Here is a 14,278-nt window from a genome sequence, read left to right on the forward strand (position 1 = left end):
CATAAACATGATAGTAATTTGAACCCTATCAACTATACCAGGAAATAGCTCTTTGTCCTTGAAAATAGCTTGTGACTACGAAAATTGGCTTTGGCGCACTTTAACTGAATTTGAGTGATTATGTCATGTGAATAAGTTCGCTAAGGTACACACATTTCTTCAAAAGTCTCTTCTCGGTGACAACTTTATTAAATTAGACGACATAACCATTATATATATATATATAACTTAACTTATTTATAATTCAAGAATTGAAAAGTTGTCGCGTGTGTAATGCAATATATATAAATAAAAAAGAAATACAAACAAAAGGACGGATAAATGTATAAATCCAGATCAAATCATGAGCATTATATACATTGCTTTTGTCAACACATTTCAACATATGAAATACAGTCAGAAATCATTCACGAAATTAAATAAATAAGCAATACTGCATTAAAGTCTTTCGATTGTTATACATTCTATGGACTTTAGTAAGGCATAAACTTCACGTACTTAAAGATACTAAAATTTGAAGTAACAAAATGTAATTAGTTAAACATTTGAGGAAAATAAAAAATAAAAGAGGAACTATCTATTACATCTTCTACAATGAATATGGGAAAATAAAACAGTGACATTTTATCCATGAGCACGAAGATAAAACAATATTTAGAACCTATCTTACAGATGATAAAAACAACAGCAAAAACATGTAAAACATGTTAACAATCAAGAGTAATAAAATCATGAGCATTATTTATATTTCTTGATATGGTACCAGCAGAATAGAACCCTGACTATACAGGTAAGTTTCTACAGTAAGATGGCTTACCCACCACAACCCCCACCACATCCTCCCCCGCATCCGCCTCCACAACCTCCCCCTCCACCACATCCACCGCCATCACCACCCCCTCCACCACATCCACCGCCATCACCACCCCCACACCCTCCACCACCACCATCGCCAAAATCACCACCACCGTCATAGCCACCACCATCACCAAAGTCACCACCTTCAAGGTCTCCAACATCATTATCATCATATCCATATTCATTGTGGTCACAGTCATAATAATTGTTTTCAATATTTATGCTTCCTCCACCAAAACCACCATGACTCCCAAAGCTACCACCAAAACTACTCCAACTACCCCAGTATCCGCCATAAGGATGAGGACCCCATCCCCAACCCCAACCCCAACCCCAGCCTGGACCATATCCTCCAAGTCCATAGCCAAGGGCACCACCAACTAACATTCCTAAAAATAGAAACACAACGTTCAGACAGTAAAGACATTTTTATGTTTTAACTAGCATTCTGAGAGTATAGTAAAACAATACATAGTCCCCCATTGGCTGTTTATATCACTGACCCAAATACTACCTTGGATCATCAAGTATAAATGACAAACTGAGGAAATGGCCCTGATTTTGACAAGAAAGATGTTCAAATCCATTTAACAGATGAATATTTGCAAAGTTTTATGCACTGACATTTGGACAGATTCCATACAAAAATAAATGAATAAGAATTGTCCAGATAAGGTTTCAAATTCCATACCAGTCTAAAAGAATAATCATCCGATCTTTTATTATATTAACATATTGTCTCATCGAGGTAATGTTAACAGGTTTTTAGAAAAAAAGTGCGAAAAAATCAGCAAAGCGGAACGAAACCTAAACTTGAAATGTAACTCATCAAGGTAGACTCACATACCAACAATCAGTTAAATATCTGCAAGCGTTTAGAAAAAGTGCGGTAAATTTAAATTTCAGTAAATTCAAGGGCCATAACTAGGACAGAAATCAGCGAAGCGGAACGAAACCTAAACTTGATCTGTAACTCACCAGAGTAGACTCCCATACTAAATTCAGATCAATATCGGCAAGCGTTTAGAAAAAAAAACTTAAATTTCGGTAAATTTTTCAAAGTTCAAGGGCCATAACTACGACAAACATCAGCGGATCGGAACGAAACGTAAACTTGATCTTAACTCATAAGAGTAGACGCATCAAAAAATATCTGCTCAGTATCTGCAAGCGTTTAGTGCGGAAAACTTCAATTTTTTTTCGGACTGATAGAAAAACGGACGGACGGACAGATGGAAACACGCAAACAGACAATGTGAATTATATATACCGCAAAACTTTGTGGAGAGTATACTTAACACAATTAAACAAGCTTGGAGAATTTTAGCTGTTCCAGGTTTGGGTTTTGCGTTCTTATCACATTGTATTTTTGGGTTCAATCCTTCCCTATATATATAGTGCATGCAAAGGTTGAATAAGTAGGCTTTAAGTATCAACTTTTGACTGCATCAGATCAAGAACCGCTAAATTCTCATCATTAGGAGGCCTATGAACATCCAATTATTATATTTTCATTCGCATAATCTTGACCATCTCGTACCATGCATTACAAACTTCAGTATTCTTCCAAACTAGTGATTTTATTAAACAACAAGCTTGTACAATATCAACAGATGACTGTGGATTCTGACTGGATAAGTATTATAGTTTTTCTATTAGCTGTTTCATTGATTATTACTGAAAACTAAAATTTACGAAGATGAAGACTGAGGCTTGGTAATTACAGTTACTCCATAATTGTTTGTGCAACCAAACCAACAATATTTGAAAAAAATGTAAATCGAAAATCACATACCGGTAGCAAAATCGTTGTCTCCACGCCTTCCGCTGTCATGATTTTGGACTATCACTGTGGTGTTTCCGGGCTGTGGTTGACCTAGGAGTAAAAACAATTTGTACTTCTATAAACTGTCAACTGAAATTATTTAAAAATCATAATTATTGTGTTGCTGTTATCTTTGGTTCTGGATCATTTACTTGAATCAAGCATTATTTGGAGTCCGATTCAGGGTTCGACGTTTTCTTTTAATTATGAAAACTTTCCATATAAGGATGTATTCACCCCATCTACCACCATGCTGCAACGTTAACCACTGTGTATGAAATTCGCGAACAGACTGGGCAGACTCAGATAAACAGAGCCTCACATCTCCTTCCGTTCCTACATGTAAGCCTAAAACACATACAAGCTGTTTTTTTATAACACACAAATATTGCATCCAATATTTCTGGCAAAAATCTCCAAGCAATAACCAAACAGAAGCGATGTACATTATAGGTACCTGGATGTCTTCCATGGCCGTTGGCTTGGGGGACCGCATGTCCATTCATTGGAGGATAAGCTAAAAACACAGAGAAAATTTTGTGACTTTTTTACAAAAAAAAATTAATATTAGTTCAATATCTGTAATTGAACTAAAATAACTGTAATAAATAATTTTTCCCACCTAACCAATCATTCTCTTCAGAGAATAGGCTGTTCTTTTTCTAATTCCTCAATCAGGGTTAACTTGTATGACCATGTCAGTTTTGTAGTATCCGTATGCACTAAAATTATTTGAAAATAAGTCAGTTTGTGGTAGCACTTCTGTTCAAGTTTCAAAACCACATACTTACACAAATCAACCAACACAGTTTTTTTTATATTTGTATGTATATAACATCCTCCAAGATTTGTACTGTATATCATATGGTTGTGGAGGAGACCTTTGTAAGTACTGAAAGACCTGTACATGTGTATATTCTCAATGTTTATACATTTTTTGTATACACACCTAATATTTATGTGTTTCAACTAAAAACTGGAAATGGTTTATACCATATTACAATCACTTGAAACACTTGTTGAACAATTACTAGAATAAATTAGGCTGACTTCTTTATACAAGTGCAAATGAAAAACCAGCACCACAGTTCTGCGACCACAGCAGACTTTGTGTGACCATATGAAAACTTAGCCGATATTTTATGACTTAATCAGGGATGACTTCCATATAATGAAACGATTGGTTAATTCAGACAACATGGTCATTTTTATGTTTCAGAAGGTAAAGCTCCAGTGAATAATTGGAAAACTAGAGGCTCTAAAGAATATAAAAATGGAATTCATTAGTCATATCATTGCGACAATAAGGTCATCAATTAGAAAGGGTCATATACTTATGTTCTTCCCATCTAATTAAAATTAGATCTTTCAATTGTTCCACTCAGTCACTGCATGTAGAATCTAACAACACTCAATTCTACTTTCTGTTCTGATGACCTTCTGATCAGCCAATAAGAATTCATCTTTCATGATTTTGAAAGCATTATTCAAAGGGAAAAACCCCGAGGATTTTGAAAACGTCATCAGAACAGAAAGTACAATGGAGTGTTGTTAGACACTACATGCAGTAACAGAGTTGATCTTTATACAGGAAAACATAAAAAAAGCAATAAGATACGTCAAAACGGACAGTAACTCTATGAAGGGTCAACAGATTTTCGCGGAAATATCTCTATGGTTAGATAACAACATGCTGAATGAACCGTTTTTGAAAAAAAATGGAAAAAAAACTGCTGTTTGTCTCTGTACTGTCTTTTTTAGTAACAGAAGCCAAGTTTGTCGACGGACAGAAAATCATCATGTGCACAAAAAATATGTTAACAAATTTTGGTAAAAATCTGTTTTATAGTTTCAGTTATTTTAGAAATAATAAAACGAAAATAGCAAAAAAAATTCAAACGTAAAAAAGGGCAATAACTACAAGAAGTAAATATTTTATCCTGGCTAGATTTCACCTTGTTTAACACTTTCATAGATGTCAAAATTTGTCTAAACCTAATGAATTAAGAGATACTTGCAACCAAAAAACGCTGTTTCAACCCCTTCAGTTCATTTAGTAACATTGGTCATGTTTGTGTCGGATCATTAATCTCCACTTAGTTCTAGACAAAATACCCTAAGGAATAGCTGTACCAAGATTTGATACAATTGGTATGATAGTTTTGAGAAGAAGTTTTTTAGAAATAATATCAAGAAAATAGCAAAGGAAACGTCAAAAATTGCAATTTCAGGGATCATAACTCCTTAAATCTTTCTGAAATTCTGACAGATGAAAGGTAATGTCCTCTTTATGATGGAAAATCAACATCTTTAAGCTAACTGCAAAAGTTAATAACCGAAAAATGCACAAAAAATGTAATAATGGCATCAAAAGGAGAATAACCCTAAAACAGGTAGTAAGATTAATTTGACATTTGCAGGGTAGACAGATCTCATCAGAATGAAGAGCCTAAATGGTCTTAGTTTTCTTATATTGGTTGCAGTTTTGTTTTAAATAAAGGAAAAAAAGGCGGCCATGTTTGTCGTCTGATCAAAAATCCTCATATAAGTTTTGGGAAGAATATCATAAAGAACATTCATACCCAGTTTTGTTCTAATTGGTCCAGAAGTGTCAGCAGATATGATTTTTGAAGATGAAAGACGCCAAGTGAGCTTAAAAACGGCCATAGTAATATGAAGTACAATGCAAACGAGACTTACATATATAAAAACACTTACCCGCATTTCCATTTGCAGCTAAAATAAAAGGCATTCATGTAGGAAAATATAAATTGAAATTTAAACGCATTAAGATTCGAACATTTTACTAGTAGGTAAAAAAATTCAATTTTTTGGCAAATTTTCAAAATTACAGTTTACTTTACAAAACATTTTCGGTTTTTAAATTCACAACTCAAATCTGAGACATTCAATGGTGTCCGCTATATATAGTTAGACCAACTCGCTTTTTCTTTTGCAGCTCATTCCACCTTGTTCATTGTTGCGAATTTATGTACTAAATTAATCCCAATACAAATTGGCATTACAGAATTATACAGCAAAACTTTTGGTCCGAGGCTAGCCTCAAATTGGACGGACTGAAAAGTCCAATATTGCTAGCCGATGACCAATAACTTAGCCAATATGGAAAACCTCACGCTAGTACACCTTTATTGACTAACTAGTCCAATACGTTATACTAGTAATGGCCTAGGACAATATGGGTTTTAACCAGGCCATTACGACGTATTGGACGGCTAAATGCCGTATTTGACGGCTAAATCCCGTATTGACGTACTTGTGTATTTTGTAATTGTATTGGCAGTTTTGATCATATTTAGGCTTATATTCGAACGTTACTCAATAAACAAATATATGGTTATAAAAACCATCAATTCTATTATCCTTAGACAAATAAGTGCATGTCATATACTAAGTAGAATACATTTATAAACTTACGATGTACTATGTTCTGTCTGAATCCATATGGTGGCGGTTGTCCGTTTTGTTGTCCGTTTGTCTGTTCGTTGTGTTGTTTATGTGGTGGCCTTTCCGGTCTGGGTGGTGGCGGAGGGAGCTAGTAATAGAAAAATCAAGCATGTTACACTGGATTCCTGTTAAATGCATATCTCACTTGTCAGGAAGAATTATACAATTATCTTGAACAAAAAAAATTGTTTTATCCATTTAAGTTAATTTTGGGTAGTTTTGAAACAGTACACAGGTTGAGTTTTTAATTTCTGACTTTTTATCATAAAAACAAAATAAAAAAATAGAATTTTATAAACACAAGATTAGGCTTGCTCATTATTTTGAAACAGAAGTATCAAATTAACAGGTATGCCATAAAGTGGGATACGCTGTTTAAGTATTTTAGCTAATTTTCTTTTATTGGTGTAGATTCAAAATCAAAAGGCTCTTCTTGAATAATTTGATTGAACTAAAGTGTATAACAACCCTGGATAGTTTCTCTTTGGGCAGACCAGGTTTATTTTGTATTACCTGCATTGTTTGGTATCCATTTGAAATTACTTTATAAAGGTTGTTTTAATTTGTTTTCTCTTCATTGTGAATCGATTATGGCCACTGGAGGGGATGTGTTGACACTGGAAGGACAATGGGAGTGTTTGCGGTCGTAGGAATTTTGTCGTACTAAGGAGTTTTCTCGTGAACTAAACACATTTCTATAAAATACACATTGTAATTTATTTTTGCCCATTAAGATATGGATAAAATACCCAGTCTGACCTCGTGTAACATTGAGTTTTCTGGAAATTGTCTACAACGCAGCACATTTATTGTGGAAGTCAACTTGCCCCAAAAAGATAATAAATGCCTGAACGCACATGTTGTTTGCGTACTTGTTTACAAAATATCTTGTTGGGACGAACTTGGGAAGGCAATGAAAAGGGCAACAACTAGGAAGAATTCTGCAAAATTCTTCTCTATGTATTCGGATGATTTGATAGTTATGTCAATTATTTTCCCCTGCCGTAAATTTGTTTACAGAAAAATGTTTTATTTAGTACTTCAAAAAGGAAGTTTTTCATTTAAGAGATACTGGAAGAACGTTGATACATAAAATTGGTGGTTGTAATTAAGCCAATGAACTTTTAAAATTCGTAATTTCATACTCACCGTTGGTTTAATCGCATCCAGCCATGCTCTAAAAATAAATATTACATAATGAAAAGATTAAAGAGTATTTTACATACCGATTTATAAAAGAAAAAAATACTGTTGACCTTATAAACACAACTGTACAAGAGAATTGCGACTCTCTCGCATCAGCAAAATATTAAAATTATTTTTATAAATTATGAATTATATTTAAATAATAATCTACTTTGATTTGTAATAAGCTTTCTGATTGGTTAGTTTACCTTTATGCAACATGGGCTATTTTGTATAATTTGATTCATCAACGTCCGTTAATCCGGAGTCCGCCATTGAAATAATTCCAAACTAAATAATCTTTTTGATTCAGACGGAAGCATGGACCAATTCCAATGAAAGCCAAAATCGTGAGTCATTTAAAAAGAGTTCTTACTTCATTTCTTCATCACCACCATCAAACAAGATCCAGTTTATTTCAATGTCTTGTTTTTTTGTCCCTCGCTTGAACAGATTTGGTACGCCCATCACATGTGTTGCAATCCTACCCTTTGGAAGTTTAGGTACTCCAGTAATTTGAAGACACATAGGTCCAACAGCCATGTAATTTGCCACCATCTATTATAATTTCCAAAAAAAAATGTTAAGAAAAGGATTGAAAAATGATAAATGTTAACTTTGCAAGTAATTCTTCCAGTGTAAATCTGTGCAGAATTCTATGTTGTTTTACTCTGACAGAAACGAAGTCTATGAAATTGTAAATTATATACAATTATAGGAATTAAATATATAGACGTTGTGCACGCTATTGCGGCTGTGTTGAAAAAAAAACCACACCTATCTAAACTATAAAGGACTATTGTTAACAATCAAAACTGTGATTATGTGAAAGCTGTATACTGTTGGAATCAGGACAAATAATAAGTTCTGAACATTTGTCACAAATGGTACTTCTAGTTCTTTATAATCAAATAAACTCTCCAAAAACCCGTAAAAAAACGTTAAAATTCCGTATGTCAGGTGTAACACAGTGTAGGTTCAAAAAAGCTAAAATAGTGAATTGCGCTATTGCAGAGGGTATGAAATTCGCCAAATTTTGCATGGAAGAATAATTTCATACGTTCTTTTTGAGATAATTATCGAAATTGCGTTAATTTTAGGCCAAAAAAAAAATATTCAATGCAAAAATGAAAGTGTTGGTAAATTGTCAGATTTCTAAAAGTGTTCAGTAATCAAATTTTGTAATTAATGTAAGAACTTATTTATACAATATTCTTTTTCGATTAATGTTTCCTAAAAATGTACATACTTTCAACAATTCTACGTCGGCATTTGATAAAATTTTCAGAACAAACAAAAAAGTTACGTCTTTTTGAAAATGTCTAGCGAAATGCAGGCGCGTAGCTGAGGCCAAATTGAAGTGTAGGCAAAATTACGGCAGGGGGTCTGCGAAACCCCCCACACACACCCGAAGCTCCGCGGAGATAGCGTTTTAGAGCATCATTTATGTCTCTCCTGGATGTATTTTATCTCCAAAAAAAAAAGTTAGCAAAATTAAGTGCAGGCAAAAGCTTTTTTGCCTAACGTCAGCTACGCGCCTGAAATGTCAGATGTCCATATTTGCCGGGTTCGTTGAGAAAATGTCATGCTCCAACGCAATTCTACAATCAATTGGCAATTTCTTCTATGAAATAATGATACTTTGTAATTGTACATACACTTTGGAATATACATTTTTCATTTTTTATGGTTTAAACTGTTTAAAACGAATAAAATTCGAACAAAACATATGTCTAGCGATTTGTCGAACTTTCACATTTTGAACGTTTTCCGTCGATCGGGAAATGGAGAAATAAAACGGAAATAATATCCGCTTTAGATAACAAGAACTAGACACTTATACTCGTCTCTGCAATTACAAGTAAAGAACATGCAACTGAAAGAGAAAAAAAATCGAAATCAAAGGGATATAAAAAGACTAGTATCTGTATTTTGTGTTAACAAGTGTTATTAACAAACGAAAGAATAAGCAAAAAAAAAAAAGAATAGAATAATTTTTTACAGTTAAGGAATTCGATCGGAGTTAAATAACTGAAACGCAAAATAGGGTTGACAGAACTTTAAAAATGCAGAGAAAAGCAGAATGCTAATAGATAAAATGAATGCAGAAAAGGGAGTCATGAACATTTTTTATTTTGGAAAACGCAAATGAGTAAATGAAAAGAAAATACTAAGTTGTGAAAGGTCCAAATTCTGTACACCAAAATGCACATTTTAACTACCAATCAAAACTTATTGCATATTTTGCTATTGTACCCGTGTTTCAATAAGCAAGCAAGAAACGGAAAGTGTCAACAAACGTCGAATTCTAGTGTTACCGAATGTGCCGCAAAAGCGTGCGTAACGTCATATTGTTCAAAGTGGCCGAGATGTTCACGTCATATCCGGTAACTATGACAAATGGAACTTTGTTTTTATGACAGAGACGGGTGCATCATAAGGACCGTTAAGCCCTTATCGTCTGTAAAAAATTCTGTAAAAATTTAAGTGTAATATGTATTTAGACCGTCTCCTTTTACAGATATCTTTGGAGATTTTTATACAGTTCATTATTGATTTAAAACATATTTCTGTTTGCAAAAAATTCAGAGCTACTTTAGGAAACTTCGTTTTCAATAAAGAAAATACAGATACTAAAACATTGGATACGTTAAAAATCCCTTTAGTATGGCTTATAATTGTTTTTTAAAATATTGCCAAAAAATTATAAACATATTTTTAACACCATTTAAAAACTCAAATCCGGAGATGACCATGCGACCGTATAGACCACAAACCACTTAGAGGATCATTTTGCAGGCATTTACAGTTAGAAACAAATATGCATGTTTTACAAAATGTAACAGTAGGATTGAACTTTAAGCCGAGAGTGAATGAGTGTCAGACCCGATTTCTTCAATCAACATGAGTATACCTATTATTTTATTATTTGAAAGAATTTGACCATAACTTTTCTGTCGAAGTCCAAGCGAGCTTTATGTTCGTTGTCTGTAGTTTCAAGTTGATATTTGTAAATAAGTGTAAAAAAGCTTAGATGAAAGCAAAATAGTTTAAAAATTTATGCCAGTTTTTACCCTCGTTTTCATGACAGCGCTGCTTATTTTATTTTTTTTTTTGGCAAAGAGGTAGATTTATGTTTCTAATGAAAACATCTGGCAAGCTCAATGGGTCTGCAAAAATCCCTCAGATGAGAGGATTCCAATATACCATAAGGACACAACCCATGTCATGCCAAAAACTGATTTTGAATATTGTGTTTTAATTTCTATGTAAACACCCTATGAGCGAATCAATGTTAATACCAAAAAAAGTCATCCTAAACGATTTGACAACAATATCATAACTATATCCCTTACGAATGAGCCTATTCAAAGGTTTAGTTCACTTACTGGCTGAGTATCGAGCTTTCCGTGCTTTGTCTGAGGGAGGTTTTTTTATAAAGAAGAGATGGACAAATATGACAAGGATGCGGTACTTATAAACTATTTCTTAAGGTCCCAGCAAACCTTTATGTGAAGCAAATATGGATACTATCTAATACTACTTCGGACCATAATTGGCAATTGAAAAGCATGGTTAACGATGAACGCACTCATATACCAAATCAACTACCAGTAACCTAGAGTATAAATACCTTAAGTCTGACTCCACCTCTATGGTGAAAACTTTCATGAGACTCATACCACAATAAACTACTATCTTCATATAAAACAAAGTAGCGAGCCTTCCAGCCACTGCTTATAAAACCACCTGTAAACATTACAAAATCTTCTCTCATAAGTTTATATTTATTCCAATTAGTTGATATACTTATAGATATACTTATATATTTTACAAGATATCTTATGAACTGTAGATTGTATAAGATATCTCATAAAACATATAAGATATCTACAAATTGGAATAAATATAAATACGGCGTGTCATACATATTATAAAGTTTCCGCGGCAATGTACACTATTTTATCTTCAAAAGTTTTTAAGTAATATTTTCTTATACGTACTTTATTCCAGATACATTAGAAATCTTACCGTGTTTATCGTTTTTACCAGTAATGAAGACCCTATTTATCTAACTATTATTTATGTATTAATAGAGACAAGTAAATAGATTTTGCAGTAATTGTATTGGTGTTATTTCTTTGTCTATCTATTCAGGGCCATTCAAGCCAATTATTTAGACAATCGTAATTCTGGTATCACGATCCACAACATTTAAATCATAAGTTAAATTAATATGGTTAACATAATGTGGTATCCTATACATCTTAAAAGTACGTTATTGGTTCTCGACTATAATTGATATAAAACTTGCGTTCGTGGATCTTCAGATACCCAGTTTTTACCACATGTGCATTTGGTCCTGAAATTATTACATAAATAATAAATGATCATACAACCACATGCTAAAAATACGTTATATTTTACAATACTGATTACACTGTACAGCTATAATGAGAGTATATTTCATATATCAACAGTTGAAATCGCATATCCGTTGGTTATAGTTTAAAATACAGTTCAAATTAAGAAGCATGCAACAGCAAACAATGAACGATCCATACATATATTTGCACACAAATATTTTGACTAGGAACCCTTCTGAAGACATTAACTCTTTCTATCCCAAAGGGCCGAATTTGGGCTGATCTACACATACTACGTGTTCTAAGTAAGTAAATGCGTGGAAAAGCTACATCAGTATTTAAAGTTCCAAAAGTAGATGAAACATAGCTCGCCTTTCGTGGCAAATATGTTGTCTTTCTGCAAACAAAGTCCCAAATAACACTTTTTTTTCTCGGTAAGAAGTGTTATATTCATCATATCATATTAGAGCATAAGGTAGATGCAGAAAATACAGATAGAAAGTGAGAAGACTTTGCTACCGCGTTATCTAAGCAAGAGACTGTTTTCAATTTTTTTCTTTATGTCATTTCTCTACAAAGGATGACAAATGTGATCTCCTGTCAATTTATTGGATACCTAAACTATAAAAGAATTCGTACAAACGCTTAACGGTAGACCAGGAAAGTGCAATGCCAAGCCTCTTTCAATATATATCCATTATTACAATTTTCAAAAATGACCAACAGTCTTACCCCGACATTTGTTTTTCAAGCACAATTTAGCATTGATACCTTAGATTTTTCAACAATCTATACTAAAAGTCCACAGTCAAAGTTGAAATCTAGACTCAGACACAGCCTAAAACGCTGCTAATCAAAGAGAGATAGAACACCCCCGATACAAATATAGAGTAATCAACAAAAAATCAACTGATTTGGTTAAAAATTAATCTAAATCATCTTTTGAACACACAGAAGAAGACGTTTTCAAACATCTGAATCTTTTATGGACAACATAATTATGTGTCTAATTTAGTGGACATGTTCAACGGGCAAACGTGTACCAATGGGAACGAACTATGCCCTTCTGTTTGATGATTTGATTCTTTACTCGTTGGAAGTAGACTTTACAGCTAAGATCTGATTCAAAACAAAGAACGACACTTGGCAATGTCTCTGCAACACAAACGACGTTCTATATTAGTATGAATAATCAAAGGCTCTGTGCATGATTTTTACATCACATCTATTCCAAAGAACTTGAGATAAAGGACACTACAGACACAGAGGGCTGCCTCTTATCTTAACATACTATTTGAAATCGACGAAGGAGGAAGGCTCGTAACTAATATTTACGACAAACGCAATGACTTCTCATTTAAAATTGCCAATTTTCCATTTGTCTGTGGCAACATTTCCATCAGTCCCTTTGTATGGAGTTTTTATATTTTAGCTCGCAAGTTGTGCGGATTCTGAAATATCCCAAATCTTGTTCTAATCATGACCTCCTTCCGTTAACTTCAATTACGCAACAAATAATTCTTTAAACCGATGCATTTCGTAATTCGACAAATATCAAATAAGAAGTCAAAAATCGATATTCAATAATACGAGTTTTTCGATGTTATATATGTTGCGCGTACATACAAATTAATTTTTCGAAAATCATATCGCTCATAACACATTTTAAGTAGATCTAAGAACTTACTTTTTATTCGAACAGCGTCTGAACCACAACACGCCATGTTGTTGTTAAAGTCCTGTCAAAATAGTTTTGGTCCGTTGAATGTAAAGGTCCAGTTGGCAAGGTAAACAACCACACTCGGAAGCTCTCCGACTTTTTGGTTCTTAATCATTCAAAATCGTCGCATGACTACGGTTGTTCAAATTATTTCCCTAAGAAAGAACTACCATACAAATTCATATATTAATACTCTGATAGAATAGCAAACAAGTATAGATCACAGGCACTTGGGACCAGGATTTTTTGCTTTAATATTCCTAAAAAAATATTATTAAATCATTTTGTTTCCATATTTGAGTTATTATGCGTATTCTCTGACATGTCCGATTGCTATTTATTGCTGTTTATACTATGCCTAGTTTTCATATATAAAGAAGTATATAGCGGACATGTCAGAGAAAACGCATAATAACTCAAATATGGAAACAAAATGATTTAATGATATTTTGGGGGAAGATTTAAAAAAAAATCCTGGTCCCAAGTGCCTGTGGTATAGATAGCCGACGCATATTCTCGCTTTTTTTTATTCCAAAATTTTAATTACTTTATATCACATGGACTGATCACTCCTTACAAAGTCTACATAATGTATAAAAATAGCTGTGCCTCCCCGGTTATTATACTGGACAAGGAGTTAAATGTAGAGTTTACTATAAAGATCCTTAAGTCACGGAATAAAGTTCCACCATAATATTTATTGAAAAGACAATTCATAATGGAACAAAAATTCCAATTGGAATCTATTTTATATTATTTATTTTATTTTCTATATTTTCCAAATACATAATAAAAGTACAGATGCATCAAAATTGGTATCATATAAAATAAATTCCAAACGGAATTTTTGTTACA

General features: G+C 33.3%; 1 protein-coding gene across 1 annotated transcript; it reads right to left on the reverse strand.

The window, feature by feature from the left end:
* Window positions 1-312: 312 nt before the first annotated feature.
* On the reverse strand, window positions 313-13,512 carry LOC148623575 (uncharacterized). The gene is made up of 10 exons (XM_088565479.1): window positions 13,391-13,512; window positions 11,652-11,699; window positions 10,971-11,086; window positions 7,713-7,894; window positions 7,301-7,328; window positions 6,122-6,239; window positions 5,402-5,419; window positions 3,141-3,200; window positions 2,654-2,734; window positions 313-1,247 (listed from the first exon to the last, which is right to left on the reverse strand). The coding sequence occupies exons 1-10, from the start codon at window positions 13,425-13,427 to the stop codon at window positions 814-816; spliced, it is 1,122 nt and encodes a 373-aa protein (XP_088421605.1). The 5' UTR covers window positions 13,428-13,512; the 3' UTR covers window positions 313-813.
* Between the last annotated feature and the right edge of the window lie 766 nt (window positions 13,513-14,278).

The sequence above is a fragment of the Perna viridis genome, chromosome 2, assembly GCF_037379345.1.
Source record: "Perna viridis isolate PV_CMFRI_1.1 ecotype Kerala chromosome 2, ASM3737934v1, whole genome shotgun sequence".
NCBI classification, from domain to species: Eukaryota; Metazoa; Mollusca; class Bivalvia; order Mytilida; family Mytilidae; genus Perna; species Perna viridis.